Source organism: Prunus mume, linkage group LG1 (genome assembly GCF_029339155.1).
Source record: "Prunus mume cultivar Tortuosa linkage group LG1, ASM2933915v1, whole genome shotgun sequence".
NCBI lineage: Eukaryota > Viridiplantae > Streptophyta > Magnoliopsida > Rosales > Rosaceae > Prunus > Prunus mume.
Window position 1 is genome coordinate 8,774,608 of NC_142698.1, and position 23,705 is coordinate 8,798,312.

The window sequence follows — 23,705 nt, forward strand, 5'->3', positions numbered from 1 at the left end:
ACCGCAACTCTCCAGAAAACAATGGTATAAAATTATAAAATAAGATTTTTTTTTGGGGGTGCAGGACTTCACTGACCTGACCCAAGCTAGCTTTATCCACATTTGTAAAAGAAAATATATATTAAAAAGGGGTAATAATAAAAAATGGAGCCAAAGAAAAGGTATAAAAGGGCAAAACCCAAATCGCCAAATCTCCAAGTCGCCAAGTCCCTCTTTTTCTCTCACTCTGCAAATTTAAGCTTTCTCAATCAAACCTATTGCTGCCATCGATGGAAAATGAAGAAGAAGCAGCTCTCTCGTCTAGCCCTAATCCCCTAGATGTGGACCCAGCCCTCCAAAAGAAGCACCAATCAATGCTCGACCGTCTCACCGACCGTCACCAAACTCGCTTAGGCAGCTCACTCACCCGCCGATCCGCGGAGTCCGACTCGTCCTCTTCTCCTTCCTTTGAGTCCACATCAACCTTCCTTTCCCGCTTTTCCAACTCCAAGAGCTCCATCGAGTCTCAACTCGCTCAATGTCGACTCGGACTCTCTGACTCGACTCAAGTCAAACCCCAGCTCGACCAAATCTCCTCCTCCATCTCCGATCTCGAGAAGCTCGTCGCCGAGAACTCGTATTTTTTACCCTCGTACGAAGTTCGGTCCTCGCTGAAAACGATATCAGATTTGAGGCAAAGTCTCGAGATTTTGAGCTCCGAGTTATTACCCAAGAAGAAATTCGCTTTCAAGAACAAACCCACCAGAAAAGACCCAATCTTCGAATCCAAAGAGCAGGAGGAAGAGAAGAAACCTGAGAAACCGGGTTTCAGGGTTCCGCAGTCCCCTGGTTTTTGGAACAAGAAAGGCGAGCTTTTGGTGCATAAATTTAAGGGATCGGAATTGGGAGAATTTACGATTGCGGACCTTGATTCCTGTGAGGTGAGGCTAACAGGTTCTGTGAGAGCGCTTTTTGTTCATAGATTAAGGAACTGTAGGGTTTATACGGGCCCTGTAACGGGTTCGGTTCTAATTGATGGGGTTGAAGGATGTGTTTTTATAATGGCGTCTCATCAAATTCGGATTCACAATGCAAAAAGGAGTGATTTTTATTTGAGGGTGAGGAGCCGGCCTATAATTGAGGACAGTTGCGGCGTGAGGTTTGCGCCATACTGTTTGAGTTATCAAGGGATTGAGGACGAGCTTAGGGAGGCCAGTCTTGATGAGGAGACGGAGAATTGGAGCAATGTGGATGATTTCCTCTGGTTGCGGGCGGTTCAGTCGCCAAATTGGTCGGTTTTGCCGGAGGATGAGAGAGTTGGTCTAGTTGATATTTCAAGTTCCGAGGAGAGTTAGGCTGTTACCCATTTTGTTTGTTACTAGTGTGTGCTTGGAGTAAAAGGTAACATTCTTTTGTTGTATTTGGTATTTAGATATGGATTATGGAAATCTTGAGTGGATTGGATGTGAATGACCTTTCTCTGATTGCTGGTTAGTGTCCTGTTTCTTGAAGTGTTTTGTTTATTTATTTATATATTTTTCATCATTCCGATTTTAGCTGCCAAGATGATTATGATGTTGCCATGTGAAATTGTGGGAACTTGGTGGATGAGATTCATGCTGGATGGGGTAGTGAGGAAAAGACACGAAGGCCAATCTCATTGCTCATTTGAAATGTCTGTTTGAAATACATTATTTTGAACTATATTGCTCTGTTCTGGAGATAGGGGACCTTCATTTGTAAAAAAATTCCTTTGCTGTGAGTTTTATGCCCTGGAATCTGGATTTTCTGTTGGGTAGGTTGTTCATTGACTGATATTTTAGACATGTAAACATGAAGCATAAAATTATAAAGTTTTCTTTTTTGACACACTAAGCTGATTACTTAGGTGAGTTATAGTTTGAATCCTGGTGGTTGATCAGTAGCCCAAAATAACAAATAGATGTAAAGCAATGGGGAAGGAAATCAAAAGCCAATATTCAGTTTGAAAAGGCTTATATTAACTGTTGTGCGACTCATGCCAGTGATCCGTGTAGCATTTTGCATCATGTTACAGACAAGTTTTCCTCGAACTGGTTGAGGATACATGCGTATATTTACATGTTATTTTGAGTAAACTGAATTAGATTGGGGAACATGCTGTTGTGCAAGAGTGGGGATTGTAAAAGACACCAATATTGGAGAGTTCACAGGAGAGGCATGAATAGTAGCAGCCCCTTTAGATTTCATCACCTTTCTTTGGTTTTTTGCATCTCTCTCTATGTATTTTGTTCTCACTAAACTGGTGCTACTTATATGAAAAAGAATTTTTGCAGATTGATTCTTTTGTAACATAATTTAGACAAATATAATTGTGCTCTTCTCTAATGCACATGTTACTGTTTTTCTTTGTTATTTTATTATTGTTTTAAAATGTAAATTAAAGTTAGTTTCCTTCTCATTGAATGTTGGTCATTTCCTGATAGAACACCCATTTTTTGTCCGTTATGAATTTTAACTGACTTTTGTATTTGCCCTGATTTGAGATAAACATTTTACAAGGAGATCCAGTGGAAAGGGAATCATATTACTAGATTGGTACTGATTAAGCTGTTACCGTTCTGTTCCTTTTAAGAATTAATTTTCATAGAATAAATTGAGCTTGTTGTACATTTGATATAATTGTTGTAATCATAATTGGTGTGCAGTTTACAAAAACTTTAATTTCTTTTCTTTTAATATGATAATTTTCAGATATGTTCCTGCTTAATAAGTAGCCTTTTTCTTTCGTTTTGAATTTTTATAAATTCCCGATTGGTTAACCACCTCCAGTTGATTTTCATCAAGCAGAATAAATGTGGATATCAGTGGAAAGTGAAATACTTATGGTATGATTGTGAAGTACCTATGTTATGATTGTTGATGGTTAAGCCTTTTGTCTATAAGGTTCTCCTTTAGGTAAAAAAATTCATTGTTATCAATTGAGCTTTTAATGGTTTTTGATATTTCCCTTCCCCTGCAACAATCCTTCCTATGGGAACTTCCTTTGGCGCTCTTAAGATGGATACCAACCTAAAAGGTAGGATGGTGACTTGAAGTTGGTGGGCATATTTGTGAGATGGCTTCCTGTTGGAGTCAGTTAACTTCCTTTCTGTAGATGGCACTTCTTATTTACTCTGGTTGTTTCAGGAACATAGTGCCTCTCTTTGCAAATAGGAAGTTTCTTGCTGTCCGATGGCAATTTAGTAGTGACATTATGAACACTTATGCACAGTATGTACTGAATGTATGGTTATTCTTTTGATGCTCGATTTGGTTGCTTAAATTCCCGGGATTTATGTTTATACTCTTCCACTTAATAAACATCAGATCTATCCCATGTTCGAGACAATAATGGAAGACTAGCAATCTTAGCTTCTTGTATAGGAATTACAGAAAAGTCCCACTGGACTTAATGATGTCATGACTTACGTGCAGAAATTTTGTAGTTGCTAAACTTCTAGGAAATGCATCTATGCTCATTGGATTGGATGCTTCATGATTCTGTTGTACAGTGCAAACTCTGATTGTATTAGGATTAGGACTGCATAAACAGTGCTGAAATAATGTGGTTTATTTTGATTGCATAAAATTGTCGGTCTTTCAGCATGTGAGAACTGGTTATTCAAATTTACTTTTCCTTTTAATTTCTATAACTAGCTTCTCTTACGAATTTCGAGATGAAACTTAGGATTGGATATTTTTGACTAAATTGCAGTGGCATTCCTGAGATTTTGTTATGAACAAACAGAACATACTTCTCAATGCGGCATTTAATAATGACTATAATAATTTCAAAAACAATGGAGAGAAACCTTGCTTTGGAGTAAGTTTGTAATGTTCACAACGATTTAGATCAAGGAGGTAAGTGTTAGTCTAAGGGGATGCATGTGTTATTACATAAAATTTCAAAGGGGTTACTGTATTTGTAGTAATATATCCTCTTATCTAAATGTGTCTTTAGGTACATCTTATCTTGGAATCAAATAAAAAGTCCACTTTATTGTTGAATGTAAACGTATTTTGTTGACTTTTTAAATCATATAATCCAAACATGAATCATGTTCGCTTAGTAGGTAATGAGCTTCTATTCGTATGTGAAAGCTAGCTGTCTGCGTTGGTGTCTAATGCTTCAAGCATGACTCTTAATGCTTATATATCATGTACTTTTTTGAATGAGATGAAAAACACGGCCTCCAAATTTGTTTTGGATTTGACAGGGACGACTCCATAGTTTGAAATCTATCTGCCAATTTTAAAAAATGTAGAAATTTGAGGATGACCATTTACCCTCTCTCTCTCTCTCCCCCCCCTCAGTGTTTGGTCCTGGCTAGTAGCTAGGCTGTTGATAGCATGACCATGGACATTGACGCTGGCTTTGACTTCATTCTCGGTCTTGTATATCCTTTGGAATATTGCTAGGTTTAGCCTAATCATTCTAATTAAAAATTGATTGTGTGGAAAACGAATAGTAGTTTGTCCTGGAATTATGACCAAACATGGATTTGTTAAAGAACAAATCAAAGATTCCTTTTTCGCTTTTGAAGGATTGATCACCGTCCTGGATATTATATAGAGCCAGAAAAGTGAAATCTGGATTTGATTAATTGTTTAATGATTCCTCTCTCAGAACTGTCAAAGTTGGGGTTGGCAGCATTAACTTTCTCTGCCATTTCCACATAACAAAGTCATAATCCGGAACCCTGCAAAGCTTTCCAGCTTATGCCTAGTTTGTCTCTTAGCAGAAGTTACAAGGACTTAACATGTGTATTTTAATTTCTAAGACATGGTCTAACTTAGTTTTGGTAGCAAAGTATAAGCACCATATGTTGTGAGGTCTATGTTTACACACATGTGGGACCTCATAATATGAATTGCCGTTTGTAATTATAGACTTATGTCTTTTTTATAGTATATAACAATCATTGGAAGGAGATGACAAGGCAAAGCATATGGGGATACCTTCATACTTTATCTGTTAATAATGACTTCTTCTTTTATTTTTTTATTTTTTTGGTCTGGTACTTCTTTTCAATCTTACCCACTCCAACCATGTGATTATCAGCTTTGCACAGAAAATTTAGAGCTTTGACTAGATTCTTTATATCATAGCCAATCATCTGGTGTATATATTCATGGGGCAGATCTATATGATGGTAATCTATTCCTACTCCATATCTGTATCATGTGACTTAAAGCTTTCCATGCAGAAAGCTTTTCAATCATTGACTAAGTTCTCTTAATCTTTTAGCCAATCAACTGAGAGATGTATAGGAGAGCTAGTTGATGTCTTGATGATGATCTCTCTCTTTCTTTCCTTCCCTCCCTCTCTCTCCTTCAGTCTTGTTTTTTGACTTGTTACATCATCTTCTGATACAATATTCTTCGATGGTCATTGCCTAGCTCAATGCTTGTTTTCCGTACGGAGTGTGAAAAGATCGAGACGTTTCACTTCTCTGGATTAATGAAATGCTTAAGGTATGTCTACCTCCATTTATATTTTGAAGTCTGATTGTTAGATGCATGTATATATTATCTTGATCCTGATGCTGCGAAACTGAAGAGCTTAGAATATAGGGGTTTCTTTCCAAAGCTATTTTTTTGTTTACCTTTGCACTCCACACTTCCTTGGAGATCACCATTTTTCATGAGAGGATCGAGTTAGTTGTATGAATCCCAGGGTACTTAGATGATAAGCTTATATCTGCATGAATTCTAAGCACATTCTACATCCTATCCTTCCACATTTTGTGTAAATGAAATTGGATTTGTGTTTCTGACATATCCCGTTGTGGAATTTTTCTTTTGAAGCATAGTTCTTAGATGTCCATTTCTTCTTTGGAAGTACATGTTCTTTTGGTGCTGCCTTTAAATTAGGGTTTTGGACAACTGACAAACAGCTTAAAAGAAGAGAGAAAAGGGTTTTTACTTTTTCTCTGATTTTGAGAAAGCACTGAAACGAAGAAACCACTAGCGTTTGTCCATGTTGGTCAAATGGATTCGTAAGGCTTTCTGGTTTGTTTGTAAAAGGGTTTTGTTTTTTAGTAAAAGCGTTTGTCCATTTGTTTTATTTGGTGTTCCTGGGCTGTGCTCTCCAATAGGAATAGGACAAGTCTGCTGTTGGGCCTCTATGGCAGATCCAACTCATAGGTTGCATTACAATTAGGGCTCTAAAGTATGTTTAGTGTGACTGTATTTATGACACCCATGAATAATTTGTTTTCAGAATTCTCCGTTGTTGATTTCAAGCTGTGCAAATACCAAATGGTTATAACTTGTACAATTTATTTCTTATTTATTTTTATAATACAAAGCGATATTGCGGAAGGGGGGAAATTGAACCTAGGACCGTAGGACCACAGGTGCATATGTAAATGCTCTTAAGCAACTGACCTTAGGTGTGTTTGCATGATTCTATAGTAATTGTATAGAATCGGTTTTGAAAATGCTCGTATATATAGTTTCTTAAACTAGGGTGTGTGCTAGATGGATTTCATTGTTGAACATAACATCTCTTGTTTTTCTTTTTTTATGATCGGAAAACACAAGAATAAAAAGAATTCAATTGGTCGTGAGCCCAACATGAACTGAACCGTTCTCGGACTGGTTCAGATCAAATGGCAATTTTTGTGCAACATCAAACTGAAGTGGACCGGTTATTCTTCACGATTTGGTTTTCGGTTTGAAGAGAACCAAACTGAGCCGTGTTCACCCCTAGAGCCTCGTATGTATGTAAGTTACGCAACATTAATGCACCTTGCAGCTAGTACCTAACACAAGCATCGGTTTAATGGTTTAGGGTTCAACCGTGCTCATTGTATACAAGATTATATGCAAGTTTGGGAAGGGGTGACAAGATAAGGGTTCTATAGGCGACGTGCATGTGTTGGTCTTGTCCAATACTTTTATAAATAAAAAAAGGGTTGACTTTTCAAAAGTACAACACTAGCAATTTATACTTTAAAAAGAACTGAAATTAACAAAAACAAAAAAAGAAAAAGAAATTAAAACTCCTCAATTTAGAATTGAGTTTTTCCTTTTCCCGCATTGATTGGAGCCCATGTATACGTTTTGAGCTAAAAGATACTATTCGTACATATTTTTCAATGTTGATTTCCTTTCCAGCAGCGTACATATTTTAGGGTTTCCTGCATGCATCTCCATGCAGTGTAAATCCTAATTCTTATTATACTCTTTGAAGAAGCCCTAAGAAACTCAAACCATGTAGTACTAGTAGTATATATATAGGTAATAGATAAATAACATCATCATTATAGTTCTTGCGCCTCCACCCCATTTATTAGATATAGATGATCATATATTATCTGTGTCATTATCTTTACGTTCGTTGGATTTTCGATAGATAGATAACATGAATTCAATTCATAACCTAACCCCAAAAAAAAGAAAAAGAGAACTAATAGCACTGGTGGTCCAAGGTTAAAGGGTCATCAAGAGTTAAAAGGTGCAAGGTTAAACTTGTGAGGATGTTTGGAAAGTTTGAAAACCTTGCAAGGGCTTATAAGGTGTTGGGCTACTCCTCCTATTGTTTATTGGTTTTGGGGTGGAACTTCAACTTTCTTCAAAACTCTCATACATCTTTACCTGTATTGTCTGTGTATATATGAAAAAATATATTGGATTCATGTTCCCATATCGTCTCTGTAGACTTTTATTTTTCAATAAACGTTGTTGGGTTTGATCAAATAGTTGATGAACATGAATTTCATGCTCACCAAAATCACATGTATATATTTTTGTGTGTGTATTACTGTGAGTCGCCGACTTTTAATCCAAGAATATGTGAGATGAAAAAGGTTTCATTATACCCTCAATTGGAATAAGGAGATAATGTGACTAGGCTGTACTCATATAAATATATGTACACGGAAATGATTTATTGTTGATAGTTTGACATGTTATGTTGTTAAACTAATAATCTAATTCGTACATCCATACGTAATTTCACCTAGTTAATGATCAATGATCATGATTGACCAAACATTTATGCAAAATTCCATATGGTTAATGGTTTTTAGATTGATATGTGGTATATATCAAGTAAGATAAAATTATCCTACACACATGCACGTCTGTTCAGACCATTGAGTGTGTGGAATCATGTGTGAATGTTTGTTTTTGATTGACATCGCGACAATATAATATGTTGAGTACTTCATGACAATATAATACATAGATATTATATTCCACCATGTTAGGCATAATGGTTGAGAAAACTGGATGCCTTGATAGTATGAAACTGAGGAGTGATGAAGAAGCATTCAGCAATGGTTGATCGAGATTGTTTATAAATTTGAACGCAGAATTCGGTCCTTGTCTCAGACTATCTGTTAGGAAGAAAACATATTCTATGTTTGAGTCTCATATTATAGTAATGCAAGCATCTTATAAAAAAAGGTGATGACCCACTGCCCTTGCTTGAGTCAAAACCAATAGGGTTCAAAGGTTACACAAGAACACAATTATGAAAGAAAGAAAAGCCTTGGGTTCGACACGTAATTTTGTTATTCAAACGGTAAAGATATGATGAAATTAGCATAGATTTCGGGACCCCACATGAACTTTTGTGGTTTGTATTAGGGTTGTTGGGGTATAAATGGTTGAAAAGATGAGTGAAGTTGTTGTTCGATGAAGGCTCAATTGGCATTCACGTGTACTAGACGTAATGGAGGTTGTTCTTTTTTAGGAACCAATCTTGATTGCTTCTCTGGTGCAGTCTCTATTTGTTAATTCAAGCACTTAACAATACTTATTCTAACTGTCATTGTCAATGTTAGAAAGACGAGAGATCGAAACCCCACAAGCTCAGCTCAGTTTGTTTGTTTTGAAAAAAAAAGATTTCATATTACCAGGAAGGAGATCAACCACAACTAATACAATTAGATGACGATCTCGAAACCCCACTAATAATACAGCTCTAGCTAGGTTTTCCATAGCCAATACATGACAGAGATAGCTGAGTTTTGAGTCATCTTGCAGTCGAGATCCTTTCTGTGTTCTTCGTTCATGGCATAAATAAATCTGACGAATGGGTCTTTGTTGAATTCTTGAAGCATCAGTAATTCTAACTTGAGCAGTTTTCTTATTATTTGCTTTGGTCATAATATTAATTAAACGGACTGTCACTATATGAATTACATGATGTGTGTACTGGATACCTATTTGATAATCCTATTTTCTTCGATTAGAAACGAACTATATTACTCTATGTGAGCGAAAGGGAAAGGAAATGTTGATGGAAACCTAGCATCAATTATTTCGAGTAGGTCAAATCCTTTCCTTTCTGGATCTTTCGAAAAACCAAACGATCCATCGTCAATGATTCATAATATTAATGTCTTGCATGCGATTAAAACGACTATAAATTGCATGAAGATTATTAAAATGGAAGCGATCGATGCTTCTTATTATTTTCTGGTTTCTGCTTTGTGGTCCAAACTGTGGAGATGGAGTAGCAATGAAGAGAGAGACAGATGGGAAATGGACATACGTGGCCTGAGAGAGAGAGAGAGAGAGAGAGAGAGAGAGAGAGAGCATAGAAAGTCCGAGTTTAGATGTATCGGGTAGAAACTTGAGAGAGCAAGCAATTCAGTTGTTTAGCTGACACTACAGCTATGATCTTTTCTAATGGACATTTGCTCCCTCTGGTCTGTTTAGGTGACATCATTAGACCTATATTAAATTATTTATTTAATCAAACCAGCTGCCTCGTTTCAAATTAGTTTCTTTTCTGATGTGAGATTTATAATGATATGTGATGGTCCACCCGACAAGGAACCTTAGTTGAATTCAAGAAGCAATCTTTTTATTTTCTCTGTTAAAAAAAAAATATATATTCTTTTTTTTCGTAGCTAGCTTTCGTGAAGATGGTGTTAGTGTTCGTAGGGTTATTAATTCAACTTCGAGAAACCCTTTTAGGAGTGAAACTTGTACCGACAGCAAAATGAGGTCAGAGGAGGGGGAAGAAAGACACAGAAAATTTTAATGGACTTGTCGTCCTTATTGCTTTGACCTACGTACGTGGTCATGATTATTTGATAAATATAATGTCTTCTGTGAGTTAGGTTTAACATAGCTCGATCGCTTCACTGATAAGAAACATGTTTAGTTTAATATTCTTTTGCCCTCGAGAAGCCTTTGAAAGTAGTTATTGTGCCATCCTTAAATGCGTACGTATTTTTTGCATAGTATATGTACATGCTTGGAATTTTTACATAGTAAATTAACAAACGGTTGGGGGAAAGAGGTTTACACAAATATTCACTAGGTGTCTGGGGGTTTCAAACCTCTGCGTAGATTGGTGGAGATAGAAAAATCAACCAACTGAACTATACCCACCAGTGGAGCCACTCCTAGACCTGAGTGGCCATGCCCCCATATTTTTACCACTATAATATATAGAATTTGTAATAAACAACTTAGAATTGAAGTTAAAATGTCCTCTAAAACAAATTAGATATGACTTAATTAGAAATATTTAGCTCTAAACATGTAAGTATTGAATATTTAAGTGTTTTATATACTTATATTTTCTATTTCGGCCCCCCCAACTTTACAATTCTAGCTCTGCCCCTGATACCCACTGACAAGAAGCAAGAACCTTAATTAACTGACCCATGAAGTTAATCTGTTGAGGGAGATTCATATTTAAAATATCCTTTTCATCTGGTACAAGGCTCTCATCAAACACTCTGAATTAGATAGAACCGATCAATTTTGAAACAATTCCAGAAATTAAAAGTTGCAGGCATCGTATTAGTTTGTATAAAGGGTTTTAATCTATTGGTAATTAATGATATTTATACATCTTAATTCGTATATGTAGAAACACCAATACGAAGACATGTCTTCCTCGTGAGGTTCATCGATTTTAATAACTTAGGTCTTCACCTGTGCTGATCTTTCTCATGCATGTTCCTTTCCCTCTTGGGTGAAAATTGCAATGAAATCTCTGTTTTCCCTAACAGGACAAAGGATAGAGGACGACCAAGGCATTAACAAATGCCATTGACGCATTCTCATCGAGGTTAACTAAAGAAGGATGTCTTTAGGGTTTCAAAGTGGTGGAATTTAGGGCGCTTGCCGCACCAACTTCTTGGCTAACAAACTCACTGGTCAAATGGAGTCACATCCATCCATGTCCTTTTCTCTGTGTAAGTATTTTGAACAAACAAAGATATTTTTTAATCTATTTCTTTCTAATTGTGCTTTACATGAAGATCACCTTATGATTAATTTCGATCATCAAAATCCACTGTGATTCAAGAATCAACATATAAAGCTTTTTCTGATATATCTTGTCGTGGGTTCGGGAGAACATGATTCATGCTTACCTATTTATTTTTTTAATGAAAAAAAGTTTAGGAGAAGGGAGGCTACCTAGGGAAGTTTCTCTAGGGTTGCTAAAAATAATGCACATTAATATGTAAATAACTCAGTATTGTCTCATCTGAAACCCTTTAGAAAACAGTGTTTCCTCCAACCCCAGAAAAATTAAAAAGAACATGGGGTGGCTGCATTTCTACTTTACTTTTGCATCACTTGCTCCGTAGGTTCCCCGTTTCTTTTAATAAAGATTACACCTTTATTATTTTTTATCACAAAGAAAATCAAATACACGCTTTGCCCTCGTTTTGTGTCGAGCTGCAATTTCCATATGATACTAGAATAATTAACAGAAACTAGTGTTAAATTGTCAGACTCATTGTGATAACAAAAATACGGAGATAATATTATAGATATAAATTTTTTCAGGATTAGAATTTATATATGATGGAGAAAGATAAAGTTAAATTAATGCTTTTGCTTTATATAAGAAGAAAAAAAAAATCAGCTATTTCGATACTATTTAGTATGGACAGGTTATATATATATATATATATATATAGATAAATTATTTGACGATTAGATTACAATTTTTAATTCAACCATCCATTTTTGGTATTCATTCATAGATCATCCTTACAAAAATTAGACAAATCAGTTTACATAATTGTGTTTTACAAAATCAATGAACACGATGCTTCAAGAAAGTACTAAAATTTCAATAACTCAATTGGTGGTCAAATGATATATTCAAGTGATTTGTAGAGATGATCTTTGAATGAGTATCTACAAAATAGGATTACCACCTAATGTCCTCAAATAAGCTACCTCAAAAACTCTCTATATATATATATATATAAAGGCGATAGATTGCATTTTTAATTCAGGGTTATAAATACAGATAACACACAATACAAATATGGAACCACAATAACTACAAAGGGTTAATCTACATACGGAGAACTCCACCGGCAACCTCAGGCGCACAAGTGTATCTCCACACATAGCCATAAAGGGCCAAATAAATCCCGACAAAAAAGTCGCAAGCTTGCAAAAGTCAAGCATAGACCACAACGCACAGAACTACGAATTGCAAACTAAAATCTTTAGACTCTCACAAGTAAAAAATTACAAGAAGAGACTACGAACACACAACAAACTCAAAAAGGGTTGATGCACTTGTTACAAACAAAAACAAAAACAAAAACACACGAACTAAATCAAGAGTTGGAACTCAAGATCTACAAAACGACCCAGTAAAACCAACAAAGGCAGCCACGTTGTCCCCAAGCAAATCAAAAGCCTGAACTCTATATTTGCAGCAACAACAAAAAAAAGGGAAAAAAAAGAGAGAAGAGAGGGAAGGTGAGGGGTTGGGTGGATAAGAAGGGAGGGGAGGTGAGGTGGGGTGGGAAGGAGATGAAAGAACAAGAGAGGGAAAAGTTTGGGAGAGGAGGAGGATTTGTGTATCAAAGCAGAGAGGAGGGAAGGAAGAGGGGAGATGGGAGGAGAAGGAATAGTCATCTCTTCCCCCCTTAAGGTATGTGCTGCTAGAGAGGGTTTTTTTAAGAAAATATTTTTGCTCATCATTTTAACACAATGTATATGCTCACCACTTTTCTTAATACTTGACATGTGTTCATAGGTATAAATCATGATAATTTTTTATTTTGATTTATGTAACCATGATTATGTTTATGAACACATGTCAAGTGTTAAGAATGGTAGTAAGCATACATCCTGGCTTAAAGTGGTGAGTAAAAATACTTTTTTTTTTTTTTTTTTTTTTTTAAAGAGGAGGCTAGGGTTTCCAATATGAATAGTTTAAAATAATACAAATTTATAAATAAACCCAATCCTAAATATGTAGTTCAACAATTGTATGGGTGTGTTTATAAATGGGTTTTGAGTGTGTGTAATGAATAAAGTATAATTTTAGCTCCCATTTTGGGTCTCCCTTAAAATAACAGTTATGGTGTGATATATGAACCTTAACTTGTATCTGTTTTAGGCATATTAATATCTCAAAATTAGGAAATAAACATTCATAATTAAGTTTCTTATCCGGTTTTGGAATTATCTTTTTGTTACCACATGCATATGGCTCATTAGTTGGTCCAAAACTTTATGTCAGTGGGTGATACCATTAATTATGGTAGACAAATACTTAGGCTATGTTTGACAATGTTTTTCAAATGGGTAAAATTATATTGTATATATGCATACCATGCATGCATACATTAAAAAAAAAAACTCCCCTGACCTTGATAGGAGTTTAGACTTCTTATATTACTTTCTTCACATCAATAATATTCTATCGTTTATCATAAATAAATAAATAAATAACTCCTCTGACTTTGTCCATCTCGAAAATGAAAATGAAAATGAAAATGCATTTAATTAAACTGATTGAGTTCTTTTATGATAGCATAAGTTAACATATATCCCATATCTATATTTTTCTTTTATTTCTTGTTATCTTCCATCTTAACATTTTCAATTCAGTTTCTTTCTTTTACATTATATCCTAACTATCCAATAATGAAGAATAATTCACCTAATTATGGTTCTGTAGAACTTCTTTTTTAATATATTCTCACAACCTGGCTGGAGCTTGCAAGCTATATATCCATTGTCCCAGCAATAAAATAAGATAAACATGAATTAAAGACACCAAAAAACTTAGTAGCTAATCTGGGCCAACATGATCTAAGTGGGACTAAAGTAGTACTTAAACCCCTTTTGATAATTAGCTTTGGTTTTTTCTTGTTTTCCGGTGAGAAAGTGAGAGAGAGAGAGAGAGAGAGAGAGAGAGAGAGAGAGAGAGGTGGTGAAGGCAAATGGAGAGGAGAGTGGGTATATATTTGAGTTGAGCTGATGCGTAAGCTGGCCAAATATTTCAGAAATGAGAGGGCCCCCATTAATTTAATTCCTTCATTTTTATACGTGAGTTTATAATTATTATGACAAGTACCATTCCATGCACTGCAATCAATGACGAAATAAGGGCCTTCTTCTTCATTGCGTGCATGGAATGAGTTCCTCCAAGTTCCAACCACCGATGACGTGCCACCTGTTCCCTGTTGCTGACTTCTAGCTACTCACTCAGCTATTTATAATAATACATTAATTTCATAAATTTACTCACCCCTTTCTTTTCTTTTCTTTTCCTTCTCTTTCTCCATTTCCCACACTTAGATCGGGTTCCTGATTTGACTGTCAAGAAGCAAAAATGGAAGAAATTGGATAGTCATATTAGGCTGACCAAATGTAAGAGAAAAAATTGTGTGGGGGAATTTGACAGGCTAGGTGACATACATATACCGTCTAATTAAATCAAAATATGTATATGTTTTAATTAGACGACACTTGATATATGTGGCACGAAAATAATTTTTCTCTGCATCTAGACATCAAACTCTGTATATTATTAGTGAAAGTAGTCGGAACTTAGTGATAAATGCACTAAATGGATATATGATATGTGGGTGACTTGATTCTTTTCGTTTTTTTATGTTTCCTGATAGATTAATACGAATATATAAAGTTGTTTTTTTCTTGATGGGGTATGATATATATGTCTTTTTTCAAAATATAATTCAAGGAAGGGGAGAGCCGCCGCACTATACTTGATCAAAATATATTCCAAGATTAATGGTGCTCAAGCTATAACCTGCTCATGTGACATTTTCCAATTTGTCGTAGCCCAAGACTATCAAAGCAAGCTTTGGTGAATCAAGCACACTATGAATTATAAAATCCTCATCATTGACGAGTAAGGGTTTTTTATGGCAAATCCATCACCACTGTTTTAGTCGCTATATGTCTGCAGTGGGGCCATATAACCCCCACGAAAAAATGAAAATAAAAAATAAATAAATAAACCATGGTCCACTTATGATTAATCAAGACAATATCAAGACCAAAATAATGTCGAGTGAGCCATGAAGCACAGAGAAGGGTAAATTTGTCATTTCAAGGAGAAAAAGGGTGTAGTTGTTTTGCTAGCAAATAGGAGACTAGCACGTCAGTCAGCCTCGATGTGATTGGAGGCGACAGGAAGATGGTGTATATAAATAGAGTGGTGTGTTATCAATGGTTGGATTGGAGGGAGGCAACCAAATCTTCTTAGGTAAAGAAAATGGGAAGGTCTCCTTGTTGTGATGAGAGTGGCCTCAAGAAAGGTCCTTGGACCCCTGAAGAAGATCAAAAGCTCATGAAATACATTCAGAAAAATGGCCATGGAAGCTGGAGAGCCCTTCCAAAACTTGCAGGTACTGATCCTCTCATGTACACAACATAAAACTCTCTCTCTCTCTCTCTCTCTCTCTCTCTCTCTCTCTCTCTCAACTGGGTGGTCCTTTTTTTTCTTGAAATAATTTCAGGCTTAAACAGATGCGGCAAGAGTTGCAGGTTACGATGGACAAACTACCTTAGGCCAGATATAAAGAGAGGGAAGTTTTCTCAAGAAGAAGAACAAACAATTCTGAACCTCCATTCCATCCTTGGCAACAAGTAGGCTTCATATTATTTTTTTCACAAACTTAATTATTTTATATATTGTGGCATATATTACTCAATCAGATCCTCTATAACGTTGTATATGTTGAGACAGTATATATTGTTGGTCAATCAAGATCATTATTAGGTAGATTATTCTTCTAATATATGATATCTAGCAAGAAAATATATCCATTTTTTTAATAAAAAAATACTTGTTGCTTGATGTATAAACTGACCCTTCTTTGTTTTGGTTCTTGACAAGATGGTCAGCAATTGCAAGTCACCTACCCGGTCGGACGGATAATGAAATAAAAAATTTCTGGAACACCCATTTAAAGAAGAAGCTGATTCAGATGGGTTTTGATCCGATGACTCACCGGCCTCGGACCGATATCTTCTCTAGCTTGCCTCATCTTCTAGCTCTTGTCAATTTGAAAGAGCTCCTGGACCATGGAGGCCACCCATCTTGGGATGAACAAGCTGTGAGACTACAAGCAGAAGCAGCTCAAATGGCTAGGCTCCAATACCTACAATGTCTCCTCCAACCTCCTCCTGCTAATAATTCCTTTGGAGCTGGTAGCCCAAGCAACCTAAATGATATCACTGACATGGAGACCATCAATCTTTTGAGCTCTCTCTGTTCATATCAGTTGGATCAAAACCCACCACAATATCCTGGAGCTAATTTCGAACCAGTCCAAGATCATAATTCAATCCCTTTCTCTCATATGCCTGACTTGCAAACCTATCAAACACCTTCACTGAACAACAACAAGGACATGGTTAACCAAGCTGAAGATCAATTTGCTGCAGTTTTGAGCCAAGGGCAAAACTCTCCCAACAATCCATGGAACATTCCTTCTTCATCAAACACCACTCCGTCTCCTACTTCTATGGCTCCTCCGGTGGCAGAGACTTCGATAAGCAACACCATGGGAGATGCTTGCAGTACTTCAAGCTTTGGAGGAGTGGCTAATTCTGCTTGGTCTGAGCTTCTTCTTGAGGACTCTTTTTTCAATGAGATTGCTTAATTAATTAGGTAGAGATGTGTGATAAAGGCTTCTAATTGCATGATCACTTACTATTTATGTGTATTTTCTGATAATATATATTTATATGTATACTCTTCGTTAATAATATGTATAATTAATCGTTCATAGGTCTCATGCAAGAGATATCTGTTTTACTAGCGGATTGATAATATTTAATTACGTGTTTTGCCAGTTGGAGAAAAGAAACCGAACCAAACCAACATTCCTGCAGATTAATTAATATTATTATCATCATCATCATCATCATCATCATCATCATCATCATCATTATCTTTACACCTAATGCTTTGAAATCTCACTACATGCATATGCATGGCATATAATAATTTATAGGGATATGCAAGCCAATATTAATTGATACGGTAAAGCATTTTATATAGGAACTTGATAAATATTTCAATTTGCTCCTTTATGTTTATAATTTGAACAATATTAATCTGTGTTTATAATTTGAACAATATAAATATTTCAATTTGTTCCATACCCGGTTTTTTATTATTATTATTATTTTTTTTGGCCAAAGTTAAAAATGGTATTATAGAGAAAACTCACACACACGAGTACCATCAAGAGTTTGAACCAGAAGACCAGATGGGTACACCAATTGTACAGCCACCAGTTGAAGTGTGAGTTTATTATAGTGTGACCCTACATATTTCAGAAAGATTCATTCTATTTAGAACCAACAAACTTCTAATTTTATCCGGTAAAAAAAAAAAAAAAAAAAAAAAAACCACAACCACAAACAGCACCCATCCATGGTGTTGTGGAAACTGTCAGAAATACATTGTGTGGGTGTTCAGACGTGTGGGGTACTGCTCGGGTGCGCCGACAAATTAATTAGGCTTAGGCATGTCCAACAAAATTAAACATGTTTAGTTCTTTTAAAGATTACAAGAGGGCTTTTTAATTCTCCTTTTTTTTTCCCCTTCATATTCATGCCCTTTTTTTTGTAAAGGAAATGAGAGGCATTTCTTTTTGTTTGGTTTGGACTATACGATATTAGCCATTGTTGAATCGGTAGCTAATGCTAGTAAAGACCAAAGTTTTGCGGTGATCAAATTATGTTGTCACGGATAAGATACATATCACTTCTTTTTTTCTTCTTTTTTGGGGTCAAATACTTACATATCACATTATAGTGGTAGTGTTGCCATTGTGTTTTTCCACTGCATTTTAAAAGAAAAAGGTTAGAAATGTGAAATTAAATACTTACAAACTATAGGAATGTAATGTACTTTTCAAATGATTAATTGGGACCTAAAGTCTAACTTTATGTCACCCCAACCCGATATTGGATGTAAATTTCATTTTTTACGAGTCTTGTCACACATCCCATCGGTTAGAAAAAAGGAAAAAAGGGCCAACATTCCATGATTTCTCTCCCATCAATAGAAGATTACAAGGAAAAGGATGAAGACCGTGCAGAGAAACATACATTTTTCATAGCTTAATTCCATGCATTTGAAATGCAATTTGTGAACTTGTCCTAATACGTTAAGATAAAGCTAGAGATTGACCTAAAATTTCGAACTGAGCCACCTTCAACCACTCTTGTATAGCTAGGAATCTGATCTCAGTTTTCCTTCTTGTTTTCAACACAGAAGTTCTTTTTTAGGCAATTTATCTTTTAATAGAGAGAGATAGAAGAGAAAGTTTGACCAAGATGTTAAGTCAAGGGAGTGACGATAATTCAGGGAATCTCAAATGATAATTAAGAGAGGGACCCCAGTGGTTAGGACTTCCGGGGCACAAAAGAGTTTTCGGAATTATGATATTGGACAGACTGCTACCATAACTCCAAGGTTTCATTGGCTTACATACCCAGGACTATGTATATATTTTGTCTTTTGATAGGGATGGCGATTGGAGCTAGCTAAACCCTACTTATAAAAATTGATGAGTTGATTTCTAGTCATCGGATTTTATTTATAGAAAAATAAAATGATGGACTGCAAGTGATAAATAATTAGTTTGAAGAGGTAAAACCGAATTTATTATTTTTGTTTTGAGAATGCTATTCTTAACAAGTTGTCACCCTTTCAAATTCCAATAGATTCAGGGGTGTGGTGTTTTTTAAAATGGCATGATAACACAACTCGAAAGTAATAGTAGTAGCGGACTAGGGCTTGATGGGATGGGGGCTAAATTGCTGAAGCCAAAATTTGACATTTTGTAGGGGCCGAGACTATCAATCAATAATATTCGATCAAATTGGTGTTATCAAGGGTCCGTTTCATATTAATTTACACGAAGTTAGTAGGTTAAGGGTTGACCAGTATTTGATCCAGACTCGTAAACACTAGCACATTACTCAAGATTCAAGATGCCAAGTTTCATTTTGAAAGAGTGAAACATATAGTTTTCAGTTCACAATATATTTGGATCAATTGGAACACAACACGATTAACTTGCACACAATTTCGAAGACAGTCTTCTAACATTTTGCCCGACATAGATTGAAATGTATGCATTGATTACTTCTAGGAATTTTGTTAAGAACTCACCCTTAAAGTTAAGCTTGAAGTTAAAGACGTCCGGATGTTATTACCGCACGTCATGTATTTTCTACTACCCTTCTTACTTTCTTCCCCATTTACAATAACGTTTGTATTATAATAACGTTCGGATGTCCGTATAGAAGAAGAACTGTATATGTATATATATGCCATAAGCTTTAGTTTCATATTTGCATAGAAAGTCTTGAGTGAATGCGCCAAGATAAACAAATATGCATAAAGTATTGCATGTAACTCCTTGTATCACCTAAAGCATATGACCATGGTCTCCCATCAGAGTTAGGTTTGAAAAGATTTTGTACTTGAATTAAATCTCATTAATTAATGCATAATCCTGTATCTATTTTCCTAATTGAATACGTACGAGGAGTACACTTGGTAGATTAATATGACTCACCCTAGCCTTCTAGCTTCTGCCTTAGCCTTCAAGATATCTATATATTAATGTCAACATAATAACAACAGCAGTTAACGGTAATTATCATGGTAATCTTTTTAGGTGAGAAATCATTAGAATTAATTAAATATATCCGTACAATGATCATTTCTCATGCATGTAAAAGATGGCAATGTAGAACTATATAGATTTCCTAGCTTTTTTTTTTTTTTTCTTTTTTTTTTTTTTGGTGTCAAAACTATCGATTTCATTAATAGTGAAAACATCACTGGCTAAGGTATTGGGCTCATTTGAGGCAGGTTTTTGTAAAAAGTCCTTCTGCTTATAATTGCTTTTTTAGAAGCGTTGAGATTTTTATTACAAATCCAATGCTTACTAGAAAAACACTTCTCTAGAAAGTACTTTTATAACCCAGAAACACTTTAGTTTTTCTGCCAAATACTGTTAAAAAAAACATTTTCAGTTGTTAAAAAATGTATTTAATACCACTTTTTTTTTTTTTTTTGGATTGAATTTTTAATACCATTTAAGAAACAGTAAGAAACATGGCACAATTAAATTGAGCAAACATATAAATCAAGATTACTTTTCTAACAAGGATTTGACTGTAATGTTTACAGTTAACTGATCTATTAATATCACTAATTAAATTGAGCTAATTTCTCCACCACTACAAGAATAATGGATGCCGTGTCGGCACAATCAACATCATATGGTCTAGTTGATCTGTTAGCTAAATTTTGAGCCGTTGTGGAAAAAAAAGGGTGGAAGCGTTAAAGTCAACATTGTTTATGCTTGTCAAAAGCAACATCTCTAAATTGCTAATTAATTAATTAATTAGATATAATATATGTCCCTAGGTCATACTTTAAAAACATGAAGCCAAAAAACTTACCACCTAATTCTTTTACTTGAATGATGACTAATTCATGTTTTCTTTTTCTTTGACGCCAATCTTTTGTTTAACATTGCCTTTTTACAGCTAGATATTAAAAATGTTTAAGCAGACATGATCCAAGTGTATATACATGCAATACAAGCCAATGCAATGATATGTGTTGCTTCACTTTATTGGAGGAGGTTATGACTTCAAATCTCACGACGACAGTTGCAGAAGAGACACGAGCTTATTGGAAATATCAATCAGTTCAATACTTAAATGTGATCGAGTAAAAATTAAATTCATCAAATTATTTGTTCATAATATATTTGGGTAGGGAGGGTGGATTTTGATGGTTGATGCAGGAAATATAATTGTTAGAGTATTCTTCAAAGGACTTGATATACTACCTGATTCGAGTTTATTTTGTACTTCCTGACAAGGGCCCAATTCGGGCCTAAAGAAGCATAGGGCTTTGAAATAGAAAATTCTACCCAAGTAACGTGTATGGTGGGCTTAGGGACATATTTTTATTTATTTATTATTTTATGTATGTGATATTTGGGGAGAAGGGTTTCGAACATAACCTCGGATGTAAAGATAACTACTTTTAACTACTTGAGCTACAAACCCATTGCGGCTTAAGGATAAATATTAAATAAGTAGTTCAACAGACAATGTGTATATTTTATTTTGCCCAATTAGGCCCAATTAAGATAGTATTTATAAGAAATGAATCATTACCATAACACTACTACACAAAGTGCTTTCTATTAGGCCCAATTAAGATTAGTCAAACTGCTATATAGAATGCACCAAAATTCTATAAAACATAGTCAAATAGAATAATAAAAAGAAGATTGTCCATTCTAAAAGAAAGCCCATTCTAAAAGTAATTCCGCAGCCCATTTCTTGACTGAAGCTATTAGGGGTGGGCACTCAAACTGGCGAATCAGAAATCCGAGCCAAATCACACCAAACCAAACAAGAAAAAACAAGTTGACCAAAAGTCAACAACCGGTCAAAAACCGAATGGATTGGTTTGGACAGATTTTGGATCTGGTTCCATGTCTTCAAAACCGGACCGGGCCAAACCGAACCGGTCAAATTAAAAAATATATAATTTCAATATATATTTATATTTAATGCTATATTTTTAATTTAACCAAAAAAAAAAAATAATATTTATCCAAGTTCAATTTCAAAGTATCTATCTTTTCCAACTTTAACATTTATTTTTATATGAAATTGAATAATTTGTTAATTTTCAAGTAAAAATAATAATATTTCAGTTGAGAATTGTATTAAAAAATAATCCGGTTCAAAACCGAACTGGACCGAAATCGATTCAACCCGAACTAGACAGTTTTTGAAATTTTTTTAATTAAAACCGAACCGAACCGAACCGGATAAATAGTACCGGATAGGTTCTAATTTGAGGCAAAAACCCGTCCAACTCGAACCGTGCCCACCCCTAGAAGCCATATCAGAACGAAACCTCCGCTCTAAAGCTCGCCACGCTATCTAATGGCTTTCTCTCCCTATGGCGTTTGTCATCTTCTTCTTCACCCTCACTGAATCTCAAATCACACATCTCCAATCTTGATTCGCGAAGCTTGATTTGCACGTATCCAACCTTAATTTGCAAATCGCAACCTAAATGCATTTTAGGTCAAGTCCCAAATCAAAAGTGCTAAGCTAATACGAACTAGATAAAAAATAAATACATCATTTAATTGATTTCCAAAATTGGGGTTAACAAGATATGACCGTACTATCACACCAAGAACACACACGATGTATCGTGGTTCACGAAGTTGGGTTATGTAACATTGAGTTGTATTGGATTTTTCACTATGATAATTGGCTTACAAGTTAGAGCACTTCACATGAATAGTGACTCCCCTATCCTTTTTTATTATACTTTTCCACCTATTGCCTTGGCAAGTAAAGGCAAACACTATTTACACGAGATATGATGATGAGATGAATTTGTATAGAGTTTTGGTGTGGGAAGTGAAGAATATGGCTAGGAATTTATAGAATTTTTTTAAAAAATTTTTTTTTTGTTTTTGTTTTTGTATTTAAATTGGTCTATGATGTCACATTGACATAAGAAAACCTAGACAGTAGCTCGAGCAATTCTTGCCTTTGGGATAGCCTGGGTAAGTGGGCCCCATTTTTGTCTGGACTGACTTTCATTGTTGGTGGCCTTGTTCCAAGCCTAGGCTCCTTTTTGCCTGAAAAATGAGCACCAATGAAAGTGCTCTTACAAGAGGCATGAAAGTCTTTGAGAGAAAGTGAAAATACATCATCATGTCCCTTTTACAATGAGGATGAGTTCCTTTAAATAGGCAAAGATTGTGATGGCTTCTCCATCTCTCATGGTGGTTCAACTTTTTATCTTTCTTTCTTCTAACCCCCTCCCGCCTTCTCTCTCTCTCTTCTCATCTCCTCCTGGATCTCTCCACCTATTCCTTATTTCTCACCATTCCTACACTCCCCTAATTGCTTAGTTCTCCACCAAAATTGCTTTGCTCGTCCCCTATCACATCATAGTTGAGCTACACTCCCCTACCTTTTTTTATTTTGCTTTTCCACCCATTGTCATGGCAAGTAAAGGCAAGCACTATTCACCTGAGATATGAGGAGAATAATTTGAATGGAGTTTTGGTGTGGGAAGTGAAGAACATGGCTCAGTATTTATAGAAAAAAAAAATATTTTGAATATTTTTATCTTTTTTTTTGTGTGTATTTAAATTGGTTGTTGACGTCACGTTGACATCAACATGAGATCAGCAAACTTAGGCAGCAGCTCAGGCAATTCTTGCCTTTGGGCTGGCCTGAGTAAATGGGGCCCATTTTTGTCCAGACTGTCTTTCATTGCTGGGGGACTTGTTCCAAGCCTGGACTTCCTTTTGTCCCTGGCAAATGAGCACCGGTGGAAATGCTCTTACAAAAGGCATGAGAGCCTTTGAGAGAAAGTGAAAGTACACATGTCCTGTTTACAA

The 23,705-nt window shown here is 35.5% G+C and overlaps 2 protein-coding genes across 4 annotated transcripts; both read left to right on the plus strand.

The window, feature by feature from the left end:
- The first annotated feature begins 162 nt into the window (after window positions 1-162).
- Window positions 163-11,121, plus strand: POR (C-CAP/cofactor C-like domain-containing protein). Of its 3 annotated transcripts, XR_001677419.2 has the most exons (3): window positions 163-1,380; window positions 5,401-5,475; window positions 10,986-11,121. XR_001677419.2 is itself a non-coding variant. In XM_089049924.1 (2 exons), exon 1 carries the CDS (start codon window positions 270-272, stop codon window positions 1,332-1,334), a length of 1,065 nt encoding a protein of 354 aa, XP_088906050.1. In that variant the 5' UTR covers window positions 163-269; the 3' UTR covers window positions 1,335-1,380; window positions 3,019-3,589. The 3 variants fall into 3 exon arrangements, 2 of the variants coding, with proteins under 2 accessions (XP_088906050.1, XP_008234075.1); XM_089049924.1 differs by lacking the exons at window positions 5,401-5,475; window positions 10,986-11,121 and adding an exon at window positions 3,019-3,589; XM_008235853.3 differs by lacking the exons at window positions 5,401-5,475; window positions 10,986-11,121 and adding an exon at window positions 1,537-1,877.
- A 4,312-nt stretch (window positions 11,122-15,433) lies between these two features.
- Window positions 15,434-17,001, plus strand: LOC103333069 (transcription factor MYB92). The gene is made up of 3 exons (XM_008235866.3): window positions 15,434-15,617; window positions 15,729-15,858; window positions 16,109-17,001. The coding sequence occupies exons 1-3, from the start codon at window positions 15,485-15,487 to the stop codon at window positions 16,875-16,877; spliced, it is 1,032 nt and encodes a 343-aa protein (XP_008234088.2). The 5' UTR covers window positions 15,434-15,484; the 3' UTR covers window positions 16,878-17,001.
- Window positions 17,002-23,705: the final 6,704 nt, after the last annotated feature.